We start from the raw sequence: 22,475 nt of genomic DNA on the forward strand, positions 1-22,475 counted from the left end.
TAGACAGTTCAAGCCTGTGACTGACATCAAGCAGTTTTTAATTGGTGCTGACCAAGATGTGCCAACTCTAGGAGAGGCAGAGCTTTACTGCAGAATCGTAGGTTATGGTAGAAGTACTTAAAAAATATGGAATTTTACTTGGCTATAGTAACTATCTTAAGTATACGATTTCCAGAAACCACTGAAGTTTCAAAAGGTGGATACTGTGGTGACGGGTGTCAGATTACAGCCTTGCTTCCAGGCAATGACAAACACTTCCTAGGTGACTTAGGGGAAGTCACTCAATTTATATTTTCCCATCTGTAAGGAATTAGAATAATAAATGAACTAATATTTATTATGTGTTTCAGTTAAAAAAAAAAAAAGGCAGTACAGCAACTGTTCTAGGAAAAATCCAGGATTTCTGTAAACTCCTCTGAAGTTTTTTTTTTTCACTAAAGTGGTTAATGAAGCTTGGATGTAGTGTATTCTAATGTGCATAATTTAGCTGAACACTTTAAATTCTTTTAGTTATATGGCTCTGTCTGTCTGTTTTTGTTTTACTTTTTTTTCCACTGGTGAGCTCCATAATTGTTCCTCTTAGCCACAGTCACCTAAGGTCAGGCTGTACCTTGCTAAGGAGCTGAACTGCAAACAAGGCTAACTAAATCACGTGTCTCCAGCCCATTCCTGTTATTAATCCTCCCAAGTTCTGGGCCTAGCACTTGGCAGAAGAACAAAAGTAAACTTATCAGAAGTTCACATTCTCTTCAAGCGGAGGATGAGCTGGGTAATTCCTGCCAGTTTTTTTAAAGAAGGTTGTAGTACAGGAGCTACTTCAGATTTATTTCAGTAATGCAGGGGACTCAACTGTATTCAAAGACCATTGTTTGTGCAGTGTGAATTTAGTCTGATAAAATTCTGTTTCTCTTCCAAAAATGTCTTTCAGTGCTTTCATTAGTAAATGTGTTGTCATTGTAACAAATATGATGCTGGCTTTAAACTAATGAGAAAATGGCCAAAGTACGTGCAGTTTATACTCTGACAGGAAGCTGGTCTGGGTATTTAGGTTTTGTCTGAAATCTGCAGCACTACGAGGAATTTTTATTCCTGCTTCAGTCTCTATCTTGCTAAGACTCTGTTTAATTTACTTTCTCATCCTCCTGTAATTCTCACAGTCTTCCTCACTGCTTCAGTTCTTTGTTTGTTAAGTTCATTGCTTGGGAGCAGCCACAGCAAATTCAGATTGGAAAGGATAGCAAGGTTGCTATTCTTTGTCCCCAGAGCCTCTGGCGACCCCAGGCACTTCCAGAGCACCCCTGTGTGAGTACAAGGTTCTAACACAAAATGCTATGCTGGGATGTATGTGGGATCCATCTCCCCTAATGAAGGCAGCTCAAATAGCAGCATCAGATAAATGCCTCAGATGGGAAAGCACAACTGTAATTCTTAATGTGTTGATGTTATCAGTAGGTCACTATATTAAGATAATAAAAAGTGTTTTCATGGGGCAAAATGGTATTAAAAAGTTTTTTTTTCTTTTTTTTCTTTTTTTCTTATTTTTTTTTTAAATAAAGTTAGGAATCCTAAAAAGGGAGAAAACTGGCAGCCCTTGTCTTTGAGTGTTTATATATTCCTCATATAGGCCAATATTTAGGTACATGCGGGAAAGTGCTTACAAAATATTTCTGATAAATAGCACAAAACTTCTGAGACATGAGGAGAGGAGTTACTTGGCATGCTGTGGGATGGCTTGGTGTGTTCAGGCTTCCCCTCCGAGTTGCTGTGACAGTGTGCAAACTACGCTGGTTGGTACTGGAGACGTACAGTCCCGCAGTCCAGCTGGGTCTTGGCGTAATCGGCAGTGACTATGAATTGGTGGCATTCCCAGAAAGCCTAGTATAAAGCTGAAATGAATAGTGTTTGACAGAGAGGAAGAGGAAATCAAAGAATGCTTCTGCTGTGGACTGGAGATTGTAGTGATGTCCACACACCTAGAGAGCACATCTAAAGTCTTGTTGCTTAGAAATAGCTGAACTACATTATTACCTGCAATCACATTGAAGTGTAATTTCCAAGACTGTATACCTAGCAGATTGTCCTAAACAATTCTGGGATGTTTAGCACATCCAGCTTTCCCTCTAATGGCCAAAACTTTTAGGACTAGCAGGAAGGTTTTAAAAATGTGGCTAATGCTGTGTTAAGATGAGTATTGCAGCATTGTGCTACTGTACAAGAAACTGAAACTAAAGGCAGTGAGCAAAAGTGGAGGTGGCTGATCTAATGGAGTTCTCTGTACTAATGAAAATGCAAAACTGCGATAAATAGCCAAATGAAGTAAAGCAAATCTGATTAAAAATTATCTCAGTTTGCCCAATTGCCATGTTGTGACCACAAAGGAGAGCTTTAAAAGGGACTCCGGGTACTAGCCTCACTGCGTTGGAGATAAAAAATCAGTAGGTGTGAAAAAGTCTGTGTTTTCTTGGAAAAAAATCTTGTGGTGAAAAATGTCTCCTCTGTTTGACCAGCACTAAAAGCCTGTAACTGAGGCTTGCATCAACAAACCATTAAGGGCTGCAGTGAGGTGATGCCACTATGCTGCTGTCACAAGGAGCTGTGAGCTTCTCCAGGTGTAGCTGCCCACCCTGCCCAGGATGCTGTGACAGCCCTGGCCATTTCCCAGGGCCCTTTGTGTCCCTTTGTCTCACCTTTTGGTGAGATTTCATTTTTCTCTTCTGCACTTTAAGGGACAGCCAACACATCTAGCCTGTAAATGAATAAACAAGAGTGTGTTTTACAAAGCACATGCAAACAAAGGATCTGATCCCTCTTACCTGTGTGTCAGTCATTTCTATCTGAGTGTCTAAAGTTGCAGGAAATTTGTACAATGCTGGATATGACACTATAGGTTAGTGTCTTTTTTCTGTTCTTAGATGTGCAACAACTTGCACTGCCAGTAGGGAAAAGTTTTCATTTCTCTGGTTTGTTTTGTAAAAACAGCATCTGCATGAAAGAAGTTGATGTGTTATACTTAAAATGTGTACCTGCAGTCTTCAAGCACAGCACTTCCAAACAGCCCTTGTATACTTTGTCCTGTTATTTAGCTTATAATATTAATACAAACTTGAACAGAAATCCTGTGAGGGATGTAATCTGCTATAGTGCTTTTTTCTTCTTTAATTTGTTTTTCTTTTTGATAATCCATTACATAATCAGTGAAATTCCTCACAGCTGGATGCATAGTTTCCACTGTGAGATGCCTCCAGCTTTTATTTTTTTGCCTTTTTTTTTTTTGTAAATGAGCAAGCAGTTTACAAATCAAAAGTGAAATACTTTTGGGAATGGAGCCTCGCCCTGTATCCTCTCACTGCTTCCTGATCCAAGGTAGTGGGAAAATTGGGACTGGGCTTTTGCCTAGACACTAAATTAGTTGTGGCTGTAAGAGACCTGTTACATCTCTCCTCTCTCCATCCTTATGGGGAGTTTGGTAGGGAGCTGAATGGTTCCTTGCTTAGTCAGGGGCAGCTGTGAGGTCAGGGTAGTCTGCTGCTCTTTTGCAGGGAAACCTGCAAGAGGAGGCAAGTGTTTCCTGATGTCCTCCCCAACAGCTTCCTAGAATTCCCCCCTCAATGAGGGTGAGTGAGCCAGGGCAAAGGCCCCAGCAAGGTTTGCCTGTCTCTGCATGATGTATGGGCTGGTAAGGGCATGAAGTGGATAGTGAGCAAGTAAGATGGCAACTCTGAGTGCAGTTAGTGAGGAATAACACCCAATACTAACCATAAATGAGCCTCTAGATAATCAGCAACAGCTGAGTACCAGACAGCTGCAATCACTGCCTGCCTCTGTGTAGCAGGAGTCTGTATGCTTGCTCAACCTGCTGTGGGTGAGCTGAACTTAGACTGTTATCTCTTGTAGTATATTTCTTGAATACCTGTATTTCTCCCCAGTGGAAAACTGGTTTTGCTGGGATTTGCTGCTCTTGCTGAAAACAAGCATCGTTTCATTTAGAGAAAGCTTTTGTGGTGAGGCTACTTCAAGTGTTTTAGTAAGCATCTCATGTAGCAGATATCCGTTCTTATTTCTTCTCACTTTAACTTTGCCTTTGGAAAGGCCACATAGCTTTTCCCATGTGAATTTGTGAAATGAATAGTTAGTTTCCTTTCAAAAGGGTAGTCACTTCAGATCAGATTTTGAAGTCCTCAGGACTCAGGTTTTTTTATTTATTTATTTATTTTTTCTCCAAAAAGTGGTTATTTCTTTTGGTGCCTAAAACTGTTGAAAGGAAGATGTGATTTTTAGGTGTTTATACCAGCTGAGCAAGAGGAAGGTGGTCTGCATGGGGGTCTGAGAGGACGTCATGTGCATGGGATCATCCTGACCTTCTCAAATTACTCTGACACTTGCCTAGTGAGCTTGCAGGAGTGCAAGCAAAACAAATCTTCAGTTGTTTTGCCCAGGTTTGTATACTTGTTGTGGTAGTGAATTTAAGAGTGATTGTTCTTACTTAGTCATTTTAATTCTTTGTTAGGCTAATGTCTGCACTGGTTTCCTCTGAAACTCCCCTAAACCAGAAGTGTAAACCAGATCAGGGCTGTGGGGAAAGTTGCCTTTAGTACTTGGGGCATGTGAGACATAGGGAAAGGAGAAGCATTGCTCCTGGTTACCTGTGGCCACCCAAGTGTGAGGTCTTTCTGCAAAGACTCGCTCACAATAGAGAACTGTGCCCTGGTGCCCTGGAGGGTATATCAGGGAGACAAAGAAATGGCATTACAGCTTATTTCAAGTGATAGGAAGTTAAAAAGCTTCTGGATAGGGTATGAAGAACCCACTCAGTTAGGCATGCAGTAAGTGTAGACCCAGGAGGTCTTGCCAAGGCCGATATAAACCATGAGATCAGCCTCCCTTAGTTAATCAGATCATCCCCCACCCCATGTGTTTGGAAGCCTCTCATGAGTTTAAAGGACATATTATAAAACTATTTTCCAGCTCTGTTTCAAAACCAGTTTGGTGATTTTTTCTTTTGTTAGTGCTTGCTATTGTGACCATGTTGCAGAGCCTGTCAACTCCTGCAGCCCCCAGCTGTGCTGGCTGTAACCATAATTCACAGAAACTGCCAAGTGCTGTTCTGCTTAATATGACAGATCCTTCCGTGATAGCTGTGCTACAGCCAGCCCTGGTGAGCCTGTTGGGAAGGACAGTGCCCATGTGGGCAAGATTTATGTTTCCTAAGGCTGTGGTAAGTAAGCCTGCAAGCACTGCCTTTCCCTTCTCAAAAACTCAGAAGATTTATCTTCCTGACATATCCTGAGAGAGTCTCTTTTGTTTGGTTTGGTTTGGTTTTTGTTTGTTGTGTGTTGTTTGTCTTGTTTTGTTGTTTCTTGCTGTTTTTTTTAATAGCTGTCCCCAGTAAACTTACATGGCCTGGTTTCTCCACCTGCCCTCAGTATGGTTTCTTCTTATCTCTCCCCCAAGTTGTCATCTCCTTTTGCAATTCTTGTGGTGTTGCTCTTCCTGCTGCTCAGCTGCATGTGCAGACAGCTGTAAAATGGGGTTTACAAGACTCATGATCCATGAGGGCTGTGCCATGGCACTGCAGAGGTCGGATTCTTGGACATTCCTCCTTACAGCTGTCTGCACGCAGAGCTGCATACAGGCAAGTGGCAGGGAATGCAGCTTCCCTGATGGGAGCTTACAGAAACAAGAATACCATTGGAAAAATAGTGTGAATCATGAATGAAACATTACTCACAGAGCCTGATTGCAATGTAAGAACTGGATGTGAAGCATTCCTGGAAAAAGGGGTACATTTGAAGAGAATAATAAATTGCACAACCGTCTCTGGGTTATCCATTTGATGGTAGGGTACACTTCTCTTGGTTAATTAAGGGTTCAACTTCTTGCATATGTAAGGATACTGCTTTGCTCCACAGGAAGACCTAACATCAGGGAGGGACTGTAGATACTCAAGTATGACTGAGTGTATTTAAAGGTATTCGTTTGGCCCAAAGAAAAGATATGTACTGGAGAATACAGCTGACAGTTGTTAAGTATTCAGATGAGGTCCAGTTCCCTGTCTTATATTCGGGCATGTTTGCAGGAGGAATTTTTCAGATGTTTGAGTGATCTAGGAACATAAATCTCACAGCCAGTACATGGGATTTTTTGCCATTGTGAATATATAATAAATTACTGCTCAGTAAGGCTATGGAAGATGGATCTGTTTCTTAAATAATAAATTCAGCAACGATGAAAGTCGTCTGTTTTGCAGGTGTACAGCTTGTCTTAAAGAGTAATTTTAGAAAGTTTTTCAGCTCTTGCTGCTGCCATACTGCAGGGCTGAGTTTCTAGCTCTGTATCTTGTTTTCTTTGCCACTCTTTGTCTGTCTCTGGGAAGGGTTAAGGATGCTGGCTGGGGAGGGAAGGCTGCTGGCCACTAGCACTGCTGGTGAACCAGGAGCAAGTAAGAAAGTGGCTCTGGGCAGGAGGCACTGGGGACCTGGGAGAGGGGAGATGGGTAGAGAGTCTGAGAGTCTGTGATTTTGATAGCCTTTCTTGAATAACTCTTGCCTCATTAGCCTCAGCTGATCTTTTATCCTTCTAGCTTTGATGACCGAAGAAAACTGAAATGGAGGAGCCAAGCTGCTTGTTTATTTTACTGATTTTCTTTTGCTTTCTCTTACTGCATCAAGGCAGGCTACAATGTGATATAGGGTGTTATCACATCAGGAACCAACTTATGAGTCTGAAGCATACCAAGGCTGTCACTCTTGGGCTGGGCCAGAGGCTGACCTAGCTAAGAGGAGGGATACAATACCCTTGGGAAGCTGAGGGACAACAGGCAGCAAGGCCTGTAGGGTGTAAGCATTTGGTATACCACCCCAACTGAGTGGGATAATTTTTCTATCGCAAGGACCAGTTCTCATCCTTGGTTTAGTAAATCACCATCTGCAAGTTTTGCATACTAAATGCATGTGAGTTAGCTTAAAAGTACTTAGGAAGAGAGGGGAACAGCTAATTCTCTATGGTCACAGCTGGCTGCATGGCACTATATATCCAGATAGATAATCCTACTTCTGAAGCACAGGGCTTTGTTCCTCCTTTCCCCTTTTTTGGCTGACTGGAGGCAAGGCCAGGAGATGGGAGCTGGTGGAGGCAGCTTTGGCAGCAGCCGCTCACAGAGCACTCCTCTTTCCCACTAAGCTCCCAGCTTTTTTTCTCCCAGAAATAGTGTGTCTATCCTGCTGATCACTGAGCAGCAGTGAGTGTGATGTGTAAACTACAGCTGCAAAACCCATTTTGACACCAGTTACAACGATGAAGCTTGTACATACATGAAGTATCTGAGCTTTATGCTCAAATGTCTTTGGTGCTAGAGTTGAAAAATTTGCTGACTTAGACTGTCCTGAGGGCCCTGATTTCCAAGTGGTACAGACAATTGCCTGTGTTCTGCAATCACAGTTATGCAACAGCAGCAAACTAGACAGCCTGCCAGGCCTTCAGTGCAGTGCTCCTGTTGATTGCTGTGGGGTTTTTCAGGACATCAGGAAAGTGATGCAGAAAACAAACTCCTTGTACTTTTGTACATTCTAGGAGATGGGGGCAGTCCTCTTGAGATAACTTTTACACTTGCCTTGTGTCACTTGGAGATGCCCCATCCCAGGATACCTACCTGTTCTTATACACAAACAAGCAGATGTACCCCAGCCCCAACCTGCTTGCGGGGAGTAATGCTGGTACTAACCTGTGGCTAATGCAGAATATAGCCACTGTTTTCTTTTCTAGAATATCTTGAGGCTGGAGAGAAGAGCTTTGTCACTGCTTGCTTGTGTCAGTAGTTAGCAATGTAGAGTCCATCCAGCTGGTTATGTCCTGGCACATTTTCCACAGTTTCTCGTCCTCCTTCCCACTGCCTTCTTCGCTGGCCTAGAGACCAGCAGGATTGCCTAACTTTTCAGAAGTCCAGAAGACACAGTTGGAACATACAGCTGACTTGGGTGCAGAAGCAATTAAAACCACATAGAGTAAGCTTCTATCAAGATTACTGCCTTGTGCTCATAGGACTGCAGGCACCTTTGCTCTGCCATTGCTGGACAAACGTGACTTAAAAACACACTGGTATTTGTTGTTAGGGTGGATGTTAGTCCATAGTTTCTTCTGCATAATTCTGCCTGTCAGTGCCTTGGGCAGTGAAATACTATCAGAACTGGATTTTGGCACCAAACTCTCTCTCTAGGCCTTCATATGCATTCTTGGGTACCTGGACAGGAGTGAGTTGTCCCAGCGCTCATGCACAATGGGAAATGGTCAAGTGCTGTGGGAAATGGATGCAGACTGCTACATCAAGGGGAAGTCCTTTGGTTTATGGGAGTTTGGAGGGAGAGAGCAAGCATGGGGAACAGTGGGGGAAATCTGGGAGACAGTGAGCTGTTTGGTCTCTTATCAAAAAATGGAGGATCCAATATCATTTGTCTATGAGACAGACTGGGAAGTGGCTGAATGCTGCAAGTGTCAACCTTTTTAAAATTCTGAGCTTTTGTATTTGTTCTCTAAATTGTTCTTCCACAGCACCCACTTGTCTACAGACCAAGCTGATAGCAATAGTTCCAAGCTCTTTCCTAGCCTTCTTTCTTATTCTGCAGTCTTGAATGAAATTCAACCTTATTCTCCATAAATAACCTTTCTCATTCCCCAGCTGTCTCCTAGAGTTCTCTGACCTCATACTTACTGACTCTGTACTGACCTTGCCCTTCCCCCACAGCCCTCATCAGCCAGTGTCTACGCTCCTATTCTTCCTCTGCTCTTTTGCACTATTTCATTTACTTGAATAATAGGGCCCACCATTTCCTGAGCTGCACTTCAGCAAATAATCTTGAACAAGCCCCTTTATCCACAGGGTTCATGTAGTGTAGTGACAAATAACTACTATGGGCAATGATTTTGATGTTTTCACCCCTTCTCTCTAGGATGTGAGTAAATCTATACTTCCAACTTCATTTTTCTATTGGCCATAAAAAACAGAACCAATGTGTTCAAATTGAAGAGAAACAAGATAAAGCCAGTGCCAGAATCTTGTTTAAATAGAAAATTGTGTCTTTAGTTGGATTTTCATTAGTGAAGCAGCAACTCTAGTGATTTCTCAATGGCTTTTATTTGACGACTAGGAGATGATTCAGGCTTTTTGTGCTCACCTTATCCTCCCATTCAAGGCAGTGTGAGTTCTCATCTGAAAAAATTTCAAATGGAGGCTTATGATTTTTTTGCTTGAAGTTAGCCTGTAGATAGAAATAATCAGAAATAATCTGCTTAGGGTCAGTATGGAAGAACTTCTGGAAAAGGGCAAGGAGTTCATGCATGTCATATCTGCATGTACACTTTATTGGTTTGTCATGCTATTGAACAAAGCATTTTTCATCTCCCTCCAGTATTTGTTTGTCTGTCATTTGGATAAACTAAAGTATGGGTTGAATAGGAATGTGTTTGCCTCCAAAATGGAAATCAGAGATGGTTTTAGTATTGATATTTTTATGAAATGACAACATTAAATGTACATTCCATCTTTGTGTAGCTGCAAATCAAACCCATTTATTTTATAAAGTAGAAAGCTTAACTCTAGGTGTCAGCACTGCAAACTGAATGTGGAGCTCTGAAAATGAAGTTTTGCTCTCTCTGACTCCTCCAGTCCCAGCAGAAATAAAGTGCAGTAGTAGTTTTGCTGACAGATCCATTAGGGCTGAAGAAGAGGAGAGCCCACACTTGTGGTTAAGGGCACAAGTAGAAATTGCAGCGTTCTTTCCTTACACAGCCTCTTTCTAGCTGCACTGAAGTGTGTTCTTATGAATGGGGTCTAGTAAATAATGTTTAGCATAGAGGAATGAGAACAGGATCCCTCTCCAAACAAAGACCACTGTTTAAAGCAGGTATGGTAAGCCTTTCACTTCATTTATTGTTAAGTACTTATCTTAAGCAGGCATCCAAAGTGATGAGAGAGCACAGGAAGCTGGAGTCTTTTTCTGGTTCTAACAGGCAGTATAGATCAGCTAAATTAATGGTGTGGATGAAGTTTATGTGACTATTGCTTATATTTGAAACTGCACAGTAGCAGAGAGGTCAGAGAAGGAAAGACTTGATTTTCCAGCCTTTAACGCTAGCAATTATGAGAAGTAAATAAAAGCATTTTGACAGTGCAAGTACTGTGGTTATCCTGAAAAAAACACATTTCTCAAAAGCACTGACTTTTGGCTTTGCATCTCCTAGGCTTGTAAGGGGCTCTCATCTGCCTCAAATGATGCTGTTATGTATATGAATTAAGAGCCTTTTTTTCCATTCTTGCTGTCATAGTCATAACTTATCTGTGTATTTTGCTCTTAATTGTGACCTGATGACATTTTTTCATGTAGTCAAGGTATGGTTCAACGGGTGACAGTTCTGAATGACAGGAGTGCTCATGCTGACAGGGAAGCACAAAAGCCTTCATGATACAAATTTGGAGTAATTTAGTTTCCCTCCTGTGATACGTAATTTTCCTTCCTCAGACACTGGAGCTTATTGACAAAAGTAATGTATCTCATATTTGGTTTTCTCCATGCTTGTAAATATAAAGTTTGATTTGGCTTTTCCTGACCTACAGTTGCTTAAGGTGTTCTGTGGCTATTGCAAACAGGCAGTGCTTGGAGAAGCACCTCTGCGAATCATGGAGAGTAAAGGTTGGCAGAGCTACAAATGACATTGCGAGGAAAGTGAAAGACACGTGTGGAGCTTGAATCAGGTTGTGTGTGGTGTGTGGCCAAGTAAGGTGCTGTGTGTCTGTTGTTGAACCTGAGCTAGGCTTCAGCTGGTCCTTCTGAAACACACATTGTCCATAGCAGTAACTTCTACTGCACTGCGTGTGACATTTTAAAGGACTTTACTCCGTTTTCTCTCTTAAAGTACGTACAGACATCTAGTCTCACAACACATCTATATAATGTAGAAGTATAGTTACTTCCATATGATATGGAAACAGAAAGTGTCTTTTTTTAAATATAAATATTCCCAAAAACATCTGTCTGCAGTTCACTTTCCCAGCCCTAGGGTCTGGGTCTACCTGTATAGCACCATCTTCTCTTTTCAGAGTCTTTGCTTTCAAAAATATTTTCAGGGCAATTGGCATGGCCAGAGTGGAAAAGAAAGATGATGGGGAGCAACACCAGGGTCTGGGCTCAGGCTGTTTTCCAGTTCCTGAAGAACAGCCCCCAGTGTCTGTACAGTCTTTGTACTGAGCTGAGCTTCTAGTTCTGACAAATGACGCTGGGTTACAAATTCTGCTGGTACATACTGCTGTTGGTTTGCTGTGGTGCTTTTTTGTTTTGTTTTTAAATCAAGAGAAATAAGCGAAGTGGGCTCGAAATGGCTGTTGCGGTGCCAGCACAGGGGTGCTCTGGCTCCATGTGCCACGGCTGAAGGGCTTTTCCTCTGCCCTGCCCGGCTGCGGGGGGCTGAGGGGAACAGCCGTGGGGTGCTGAGGGAAGCAGCTATGGGGGGCTAAGGGAAGCAGCTATGGGGGGGCTAAGGGAAGCAGCCGTGGGGGCGCTGAGGGGAGCAGCCGTGGGGGCGCTGAGGGGAGCAGCTATGGGGGGCTAAGGGGAGCAGCCGTGGGGGCGCTGAGGGGAGCAGCCATGGGGGCCTGAGGGGAGCAGCTGAGGGAGGCAGCTATGGGGGGGTAAGGGGGCCGGGTGCCCGCCCGGGTGCCCGCCCCCCGGCAGGTGAGGCGGCCGCCGGGCGCACGCGGCTTGGCGGTTTGAAGTTGGCTCTCCCGGGCGGAGCCGCGGCGCGTCGCGCCATTGGCGCTCGTTGTCTGATTTGCATTGACGGCAGCGCGGGCCGGAGGTCAGCGCCGGCGGGTGCTTTTATTGGCTCCGCCGCTGTCAAGCGCCGGGCAGCGCTGGCGGGGGAAGGGCGGGCGGGGGGGCCGCGGCCGCCGAGGAACATCAGTAATAACAAGGCGGGCGCAGAGCGAGGGAAGGCGGCTGCGAGGAGAGAGGCATTTCCCCTGCTGCAAGGGACGCGGACACCACGGCCCTGGGAATTAGAGCTCTCGCCGCTGCAATCCTTTCCGCCGGGATGGGACGCTAGGACCATTTTACTGCTACTTCTCGCTCTTTTAAATTTTTCCTCACCCCCCTTTTTTTTTTTTTATTTTTAAATTTTTTTTTTTCCCCCTCGCCTTTTTGCATCATTTCTTTGGCCAAAAAAAAAAAAAAAATCCCCCCCAACATGGAGGCCCTTTGATGCCGGTTCCTCCCGCGGCTCTGGGAAGCCCTCCGGGCTGTGCCCCCGTTTTCCGAGGGCCGCCCCCGGCGCTGAGGGAGGCTCCCCGCGGCCCGGCCCGCTCGGGTCCCGCGGCGCTGAGCCGGGAGCCTGCGCCCCGCCGGGCGGGATGCGGTTGCGGGGGGCCGCTGCCGGGAGCCCCGCTGCCGCCTGACGGGGGGCTCTTCCTTCCGACGACGGGAACCTGCATGTCAGCCCCGCGGCGGCCGCCCGCGACCGAGGCGGCGCGGGACATGCCCAGGGCGGCGTGAGGGGCGCAGCCGGCTCCTCGGAGCAACCTTCGATTATATAGATTTTTAAATTATTTATTTCGGCCCCAAAGCACACCCTAGGCACACCCCCGGCGCGGCGCCGAACGGGACCGCGAGGAGTAGGCGCTGCTTGGCGGGAGCGCGGAAGAGGAGGTGGGGAGCGGCCCCCCCGGCCCGTACCCGGGTTAATCGGTAACGCTGTGCAAACCCCGGTGGAAAATGCGCCGTGCTCCAGACTAGGAGGGAGGCGATGGTGCAGTGCCCCCGGCCGCTCTGAGCGACCGGCCGAGAAGACGCTGGGGTGTGTGTGCGTGTCTGGGGCTTGGGGGCTTCCTATTATTTTTGCTTCCCTCCTCCCTCCCCCTCCTTTTTTTTTTTTTCCTTTTTTATTATTTTTATTTTTATTGCTTCTCCCCAGAAGGAAGGAAAACCCTACCAAGATTCTCAGATGGCTTAGAAAAATTAATAATAATCTGTGAAAATATGAAGTCGACCGGTTCTTGATTTTCCCCCCTTCCCTCCCCTCCAGCTCCCCAGCCCACTGCTGAGATTGAGATAAAAGGACCCATCTCCTGGAGGACGAGGAGAACAGACACGTTTCTGGTGGTGTAGAAGGGACTGATGGCAATGCTTCAGAGTGTAGCGGAAACGCAGGAAAGAGATTCAACCTGTTAACAAATTAAGCAGGGGGAAACTACCAACGGGAAGGAAAGATATATATATATATATACACACGTATATATATACAATTTAGAAGTATTCCCCAGGTGGCCACAAAGCATGGGCTGTGCTCCAAGCATCCACATCTCTGACAGCAGAGTGGTCTATCACAGTAGCAAAGAGTCTGAGGAGTGCAATTCCCCTCACCAGACCAACACAACCATGTCTCAACAGCAGCAAGGCAACCCCGTCCCAGGATTATTCATTAAATCCTCCAACACTTATAAGGTGAGGACTAATTCCTCTAAGAAAGACAAGAGGGAGAACAGCCAGAGCATGGAGGCAGAGACCCAGACCAGCAGATCCAGTGTTAAGGTAAAGAGGGTGCAAAACATAAGCACTGTTTCTCTCAGAACAGGAGTTGGCTGTAGAGGTTTAACCCAAGGAGTCTCCCTGCTGAAGCGATATGTTGTGGGGGAGCTTTTCCTGGCTTCAGCTGCTTTGGTTTATAAACTAATGAGCCTCATGAAATGACTTTATAGGTGTACCCAAGCCTCTTTCTTCATTCCACAAAACGAGTGTTTCTTATGCCGGAAGGAGAGCCGTGTCAGTTGTTAGGCCCAGGGGTCTTGCGGAGGGCCGGTCGGTCCCTGGTGGGGCTCCGCCGTGCGTGGGAGCTGCGCTGCACTGACTCCTGGCTCCTACGTGTTTGTGCTGGGTCGTCCAGTGTGGCTGTTTGTGCTTGTCTTGTTTGGAAGCAGAGGCAGATCGCAGTGTGAAGCGATCTGCTAGCTGGGCTGATCAATTTGCATACCTCTTCCATTCAGAAGGGTGAAAGGAGAGCGACAGTGGTTTTTGCTCTGGGTACTGATTTACATTAACAACTTGTTGACCTTGTCTGTTGCTGCAAATAGGGTATTTTGGGGAGTTTTTTTTTTGCACGTGTGTTAGCGTGCATAATTCTGTGTAGAGATAGTACACAATGCTGTATGAAGTTGACAGACACGTACTGAAAAATACTATAATTTGTGATTTTAAATTTTTTTTAAAGTGAGAGAGTGGTGTGGAGTTCCTTGTCTGTTTGCTTTCTGCTGATGGCCTGTTTGTTTACAGATTGTGCTTTAGTTGCTAATGCCACAGGTTTTGATTGTTCCATACCTTTGTCTTTTTTTTCAGGAACTCTCTTATTTTGTAAAAATAAGTAATTGCATTTATAAAAATAATCAAATTGCAGCAGCCACGGGGGTATTACATAACATGTCTGATCTGCTTTGGGTTACTGTGATAAAAACGGAGATAGACATGCTGTAAACGTAAGATACAGGCTTGAGATGCAGGCAAGAACTAGCTAAATGTCAGTCGTTTTGCAGACTCACAGAAAATCTAATTATTTGAAGTTTTATTAGGATTTTTACGTGCTCATTAAGACAGCTTCTAGAGTATTGACCTGGAATTATTTTATTCAGTACTGTGGGTGATTTTCTTCAATTGTTTTCCCCCAGTAATCCCCCAGCTCATAGAAGTTTAAAAGAAGTCCAGAAAATGAGAAGACATTTGTTAATTTCTCCTCCAACTCACTACTTACAAGTACCTAAGGCAGAACATGAAGCTGACTGGTGTTATACTAAGCTAAATTTTTGTGTTAATAATGTTGTACAGGAAACTGAACTTTACGGCCCTGTTCACACACGATAGACTTGCTTATGGCATACTTAACAGGGTAAGCATACTAAGGAAACTGAAGTTGCCATCAGAATTGTTTTGCTAGCTGAATTTTTGATTGTGATTATATTTGCACATTACAAAATATAAATCAGAAATATTCTTAAAACCTTTTATTCTGTGAATTTGTCTTCCATGTGCTTGCTTATGGGGAAAAAACAACAGCTCCAAAAACCTCTTTCCAGAAGCACGCATGGAAAAGTTTTGTTAAATTTTGTTGTTTGATTTCAAGAACTTGGTAAAATCCTTGTTACTGGGTTTGGATAATTCAGCCAGATGCTATATGGCTGGTGTTGTTCATATGCATACTGTAATCTCATTGGCAGTAATTCTGATTTTTATCACTCAAGTCATATTTTCTGCCCTTGTCATCACTCTAAGCACATTGCTGTGAAACGATGGGTTTTGAGAAATGAGAATGGAATTCTGTTTGGGATCAGCTGAATACAAAATCTGTTGGACACATCTCATCTGCATGATTTTCATGTGCAGAATCCCATAATACTCCTTAGAGCTATAAAGCAGCATGGTATTTCATACTCTGCTTTTATAACTTGTGTATATAGTATGGTCAGATTTACGGTTCTTAGTGTGCTAGATAACTGTGGTGTCTTGGAGACTGTGCTGGAGAGAGGGACAGGCTGTCACTGGAGAGCAGTTTCCACAGCACAGTGAAGTTGTTTGGAAAGAAACCAAGTGTGAGGACAGTGAAGATAAGGGACAGGAGCCTGAAATCTCTGAAGTCAAAATGACCATTGAGCAGGAGGTTGTGCTGTTTTGGAGTTGAAAGGATTTTTTTATTTGAGGAAGAATGGTATGAATTAGGGTGCTACTAGGAACTATTGCTATTCTTCAGAGTGCCTAGTGCACCCTCTATAGCCCCTGGATACCCTCACACAAAGAGAAGATGTTACAAACTTTTTGTGCTTTGGCCAGTGGGGGTGTTGTCAGAATTTGTGTGAATAGCCAATAACTTGCATGAATGATATTTTCACTTGATTTCAGGGCACTTTAATTGAAATTTATTCACATTCTTTTGTTGTATAGGCACACATTAAAGCCAAGAAAGTCCTGTGTGAGAGCTAAGTACAAAACTTGGCTTGTGTGTAAATGTTATATTTTCACTTTGTCTGGCACTGGCATTAAGTTTATTAAAGTCCATATAATCGGTAGTGCAATAACGTTTATTGAATCAGTTTGTTAGCTAGAGTGCACATTTTTCAAGTCAGAAAGTGTCATAAAAAGATATAATGCATGCTAACTGTAAAATGGCTTTATATTTATTGCTAATTAGTCCCCAGACTTATTCTGGCTTTGCATTTATGACTTATTGTATCTTTCTTCTGGTCTAATAGCACAGGATCATTTTCTGGGTGTGTGGTGTGAACATACTACATTTTGCAATTTGCATCAATTTACAAACTGCAGCTAAAAGAGTTACCTGTTCTTTCCTAATATGGCAAAACCTAAGTTTATCCATAGCAAATTTACAGAGCACTCCTGAAAGTGTGTGTGCAGAGAGACATGCTATTATACCTATTTCTGCTGTATGTGAGTATGGTGGTAGTATATGAGAAATGGAGCAGCCCTTTTAATACGTTCTATATGGTCATGGTATCTGTATCTCCCTCCTTAATTAGTAATTTCATATGTGGCTTTCATTGGAAAATTTTTGAGCAACTTGAAATAAGTGCCGTGTCTAAAAAATGAACCAGCCATGAAAACTATTCCCTTAATTTTCTATGTATCAACTCTGCAGCTTAAACTTTGTACTTTTCTCAGTGAAAGAGAAGCAAGACTTTGATGCAGTAACAGTGACTGAGGTTTGATTATCCAGTGCTACATGAAGAATATCAAATTATACCCATTACTGTTGCAAAGTAGAGTTCTCATGTTTTGTTTTGTTTTCAGCTCTAAAAATCTCCAGAAAGTGGACTGAAAATTGTGATAGCCTTTTTTATATGTATTAGTGATGTTTTTATTTTACAGATATTTGTGTTGTCCAGTTTGTGGTAAATGTACTTGACTTTATAGGAACCTGCTTAAACACCTTTAGAATAATACCTCTGTTTAATCTATAGTGTAAGTGGAGTAAATGTTGGAATGGTATAAGGACTTCATGGGCATTTATTTAAAATTGTCTTGGGTATTCATAAGCATAGGTTGTGTGAACATCACGTGTGTGTCACTCTTCTGTAGTGCACTAATACACACTGTATCACATACATTGCATGTATATTTTGCCCTGTCATACTTTTACGTATGTGAGATTTCCTTCCTCTTCTCCTGTATAACTCTCCCTGTCATGTATATTTAACACAGAAATATATGCATTTGGTTGCAAGGGGGTCAGAGAGTAAAACCAAGCTTCCTTTATTTTAAATTAAAGGTAATCCTAAACCAGCAGAGCTAAATGTGAAATAGCCTTTTGATTTGTCAGCCAATAGTTGGACAGCCAGTTTAAATCCTTGGCCCTACAGCCAGTAAGTTCTTTTTAATTCAAACTCTGTGAAACTGCCCAAGAATTTCATCACAGCAAACCAGTGGTTGCATAATTCTGCATAGAGAAGGCTGTATGCTAAACTTGTACCTGCAGTACTAAAGTGGATCTCACTTCAACATTTAACAGCACATTATTTAGTCCGTTAAGCTGTCTGCTCTTTTCCTGTCTGTCTGGTAATCCCTTCCCCTTGGAACTATCAAGCTCTCCCTCCCTTTGAAACTCCCACATGTACTGTCCATGCTTCCACTGAGGCTATCCACCCTTTCTTGATTCCTCCCTGTTCCCACTGAAACTGTCCTCAATCAGTTTCCCGACAAACCTCCATTTCCCTCCCACTACCACTGACGTCAGTCCTCCTCTACAGAGATCCTTGCTCCCACTGAGAGGATCCTTCCCACGCTGAGATACACAAACTTCTCTCAATCTTGACAGCTCTAGACTTTCAGGCTGATGCTCTTTAAGTTGTTGCAAGGCAGGAACCTTTTTCTCCAGGGGATTGAAATCTAATTTTTTAATGGTATGAAGTGAACTGTTATAGTAGCCCTAACACTGCGTTCATGTTTAAGTCTATTTTTTATCTTTACCTTTTAATTTCCTGTTGTTTGTAATGTAAACTGGAAAAAAATGCCAAACTGTAAATCACTCACAGCATATTGATTACTACATGACTAAGATAGCACAAGCTGTGTTTTCCATTTTTAAAGCATTTCATTGGTACCTCTCCTGGTCATGTGAACCAGTTAATGCAAAATGTGTCACTGTATCTGAGGGCATTCCCTTCTGTGACTGAGATGAGCAAAGTTAGACCCTGAATTTTTTGAGTACTTACTGTTGGTAAAAACTTCACCAAAACTCCTTCCAGCTGTAAATTCATCTGCAGGACGCCAGACACTAACTTCTGTTGGCCCTTTGCATTGCCCCTGGTCTGAGCTTGCTTTGTGTCTCTTCCCTGGCCTTTTTAGGTAGTTAATTTCTAAGCCTCTCTTTCTGCCACCTGAATGTGACTATAGAAGAAGTATTAAAAACAAGCCTTTATTTCTACAGTTCTAGGTATTTATCTTACTGTGTGGTACTCTTTGTATTCTTAATTGTATGGCTCAGATTAAAGTGTAAGTATACCCACAGTGAGAAATTTTCTAGTTGTAGAATGTACTTATAAGCTAGGCAGAAGCACGGGAGGTGATATCCTTGCTAGTTCTCCCTCCCTTTCTGCCATTTCCAATATTACATGTGGTGTGAAATTCCAGAGCAAGGTTTTAGCATTGCCTTGCTATTTCAGGTGCCAGCAATTTAGATTTTACATCCTAAATGCTAAATCTAAATATAAATTAAGATATGAAATAGTGGAAACCAGTGACACATACTTCATGTCCAATGAATTTTTTATTAGAAGGTGCTTACATTTTATGTAGGAGATGAAGAATGAAGATGAATAATGTCTCATTAAGAAAGTTGCTCATAGTTAAGTTGAGGCTTAGAAAAAAATACTGTTTGGAAACTGTTTGCTTTAATGCATTCTTTCATATCTGTCCTTCATGTTCAAGTAAGTGTCCATGTCAAGAAAATGAGACATATTTGAAAGAGAGTGATATTTAACATCCATCATCCGTTAAATTGTGTGATATCCAACAGTTGCCTCTACCAACAGTGATAAATTGCTGTTTTACTTTAGTTGTTGTATGAACTTTTGTTTACCTCTCTTGGCTGTCACCTTGAGAAAGGACTCCAGAATTGGATTTCTTAAGCAATAATAACAATGCACTGAAAATAATCCACTTTTTGAACACCAGGAATGCCAGCTGACTTTCAAATATGTCCTCAAAGAGGAAAAAAGTATTTAGAGGAATGGACAGCTAAAGCTCTTGTTAGCACTCAGGAAAAAGTGGAAGAAACCTAAAACAAGTATGGTAATGAGCAGAGTGGCCCCAAGGTGAAATTGTTTCAGTACAAGCTTTTACGTAAGTTGCCATTTTGTCAGGGGACCACAGAAGCACCTGCACACATAGTACAATTTAGCATTGTGTTCTATTTTGGTGGTGTGTATGGATATAATATGTCCACATTGTAAACTACTTTACCAGCCATTAAAACATTGTTAGCAGTGTTTCTGAGATTGCACGTAGAGCCTGATTTCATGTCTGAAGTACTGTTTTCCATGTGAGTTGAAGTGTTTTACATGTCAAACCCAGTCATCCAGTGAAGTTCACTAGGAATTTGCTTGGCCTTGTGACATTCTATGCATTGCTAACCATCCATTGGATGAAATAATGAGGTACCTTCATTTAACCATAATTTAAATTGACACAGGATTACAAGATGCAAATAGCTTTAATGTCTATGACATACAAAATTGTTTTATTGCCCAGAGTCAGATTTTTAAGATTTCAGAGGTGTCAAAGAAGTGATGTTGTTAAAGCCCTCTGCTTTTCAAAAAAGATTTTGGCATCCAGGCCCTTTTAGGTTCTTTCTTAACTTTCCTGGTAAGGCCAAAACACGATCAATGGTGTTGGTACATGCACTGTGAAATGAAATAGCAGGGTCTCTAATTTGTGCATTCTTCCAGATCATCCCTTTACTAGGGGTTGAACTGTTGGCCTGAAATCAAACTCCCAGACCCTTTTCTCCTTTTCCTTGTAAAATATATAAGTCTGTAACTCTGCATAAAGTAAAAAGCTTAGCATTCTGTAAACCAGCTCCCACATGCATGGCTTTGTTTTAGAGGAAAGGATGAGGGCTAGACCATACTTCATGACATGGACCTGTATTGAATGTGGTTGACAAGATAATCTGAGGTGGGTTTTGATAGCATTTTAAATGTTTAAAGGTGGTCTGCATGTGGATGTTGAGAGTTACTGTCCTTGCAAAACAAAATAACTTGGAATAAAAAAAGGTTTATTGAAGATTTAAAAGCAATTTTGGGAATAAAATACTGTTTCTAATGAAAAAGACTCCGATTCCTGCATGGGGGACTCAAATTAGGATTCCCATCTTTGCTTGCAGAAGGTTTTACTACTTTATTACATGATAGTTGACTTTTGAGCACTAAGTCCCTAGAAATTAGAATGACATGTTTTTGTTGGTGTAAAGACAATCTCCTTGTGGGACAGATAAGTCTTTCATTCCTGAGTGAACTAAACAGGAGATAGGAAATATATATTTTTAATTGATCAGGGTAGAATTTAATTAGTTTAAATAGTATTTTTTTTTACATTTAACTTGTGTCTTGTTCTTTATTGGAAACGGGAATTCAGTTGTTTTGCAAAAGCATTATTTTGAAAGTTGCACAGGAAACTTAAAACATTTTATATGCCTGAAAAGATCAAACCTTTAGTAAGTTTACAAACCTAAGTAAAACCCTACTTTAGTAAGAGGCATTTTTCTTTATAAATCAAATGTTTTACATAGTGACATGACCAGATTTCTGATATTGCTAAGGGAAAGATGGTAACCTTGAAATCTTTTCATTCTCCTTAAAGTTCCCAGTTTCCTAAGTAAATCCATTTAAAAAAACCCCACAGGATCACTGGGCAAATATGAAAGAATGACATTGTCTGCTTCCCATTGTTTTTAACTTTGAGTTAGCAGTGACCTTTAGCTCCCTACTGGGATGCGGTGGAAACTTTGAGGCCCCATCTTACTTGCCACAAGAAGACAATGTATTTTCAAAGTTACACATTTACCATTGCTTTCTGTCTTTCAATTTGAGGTTCTGTTACCTCTAATAAAATTTAATCAGACAAATAACCTCAGCAAGTGATCAGCAAAGTGAACCTTTTTTATAAGGATTTTGTTTGAAAAAGCTATGCTAATATTTTAATTAATGTACAGCAAAAGAACCTTGATCCACATTGAATAATACAATCTTCCTGTATTTAGGACTATCTCTGCTTTTGTGTTGTCAGATAGATTATGTTCCTTATTCATACTGAATTATCAGTATTGTGTCTCTTCTGAAACTGAAGTGTAGAACTCTGTTTTACAATGGTGGTTTTAATGCCAAGTTTTTAAATGCAAAAGCATATCTGTGTGATAGGTAGATAGGTCAAGATCAGCGCTCAGCTGAGATGCCTGAATTTGCAGATGTGTATTTTTTTTTGAGTACTGTCTGGTCTTTTGCTGTTTCTTTCAATTTTTAAGGTTTTTTTTTTTTTTTTTTTCTCCTTAAAAGTTTGGTGAGAAATTCCACAAATGGTTGAGGACAACCACACCTACAACTTTGGTGACTTGAAGCAGAAATTACTTGCTCTGCACACTGTTGCAGTTCAGCTGACTGGTAAAATTGTACTTTCCATGAGCTGTAACTCAGTGATAAATATCTCAGCATAGGATGAATATCAGGATTTAAGTCTACAAGTACTGGAATCCAGAGCTCTGCCACACAGTGAAGTGTGGATGGCAGTGGGATGGCTGGAAAGAATTTTATTTTCCAAACCAAAGCAAATAATTATTTTCAAATACCAAAGACGTTTATTGATTGGCTAAATTCTGACTAAAATGACAGTCCTTCAACCCCATTAAAATCTGTGGACTTGAGGGTTGTACCTGAGGCAGAACTTGGAGTGTGTGTTTACCACTTAGTATGGTAGAAAAATAGCTCACTGGTTGATAACGTGATTTGAAAATAAAAACAGTGGCGAAAATGTTTGCATTAAGAGCAAAGATATTTTCTGTCATTCCAGAAAACCATCAGTATAGCTCCAGGGGGCAAGTTCCTGGCTGTACTGAAACTACTGGCAAAGTTCTTACCATTTTCAGAGCAGACAGAATTTGATTCCTGGTCTGTAATCAAAACTTACCTGGCTGCTCTTAAGTGCAACTAGGGTACCAGCCCTTATGGTTGGGTCCCAACTTTTATGACTGCTTAATCTATAACTAATGTGAAAAGATACCAGTAACTGATATTATTAACTGTCTAGTGATGGGAGTAATGGAATAGCAAATAGATTTAAATAGATTACTGTAAAGCAGTAGCTGCAAGAAGATTGTAAATTGCTGTGGTTTCAGGTTATAAATGAAATCTGCAAGTCTGTTGCTGTTTTTGAGAAAGGTGACTC

General features: G+C 42.0%; 1 protein-coding gene across 18 annotated transcripts in view; it reads left to right on the plus strand.

The window, feature by feature from the left end:
• Positions 1 to 22,475, plus strand: part of LOC127388957 (high affinity cAMP-specific and IBMX-insensitive 3',5'-cyclic phosphodiesterase 8A-like) — a 163,798-nt gene that overhangs the window by 15,471 nt on the left and 125,852 nt on the right. For 16 of the 18 annotated variants that reach the window (XR_007890503.1, XR_007890511.1, XR_007890512.1 and 13 more), the window contains exon 1: positions 11,929 to 13,571. The exons of 1 other annotated variant lie outside the window; for it this stretch is intronic. Coding sequence is in view for 2 of the 17 variants with exons in the window: in XM_051628969.1 (XP_051484929.1) it covers positions 13,317 to 13,571 (255 nt within the window). In the remaining 15 variants the exon portion in view is untranslated. Of the gene's footprint in view, positions 1 to 11,928; positions 13,572 to 14,040; positions 14,061 to 22,475 lie in introns of those variants that run through there. One more of the 18 variants, XR_007890519.1, reaches the window with a different exon arrangement.

Source organism: Apus apus, chromosome 10, assembly GCF_020740795.1.
Source record: "Apus apus isolate bApuApu2 chromosome 10, bApuApu2.pri.cur, whole genome shotgun sequence".
Taxonomy (NCBI): Eukaryota; Metazoa; Chordata; class Aves; order Apodiformes; family Apodidae; genus Apus; species Apus apus.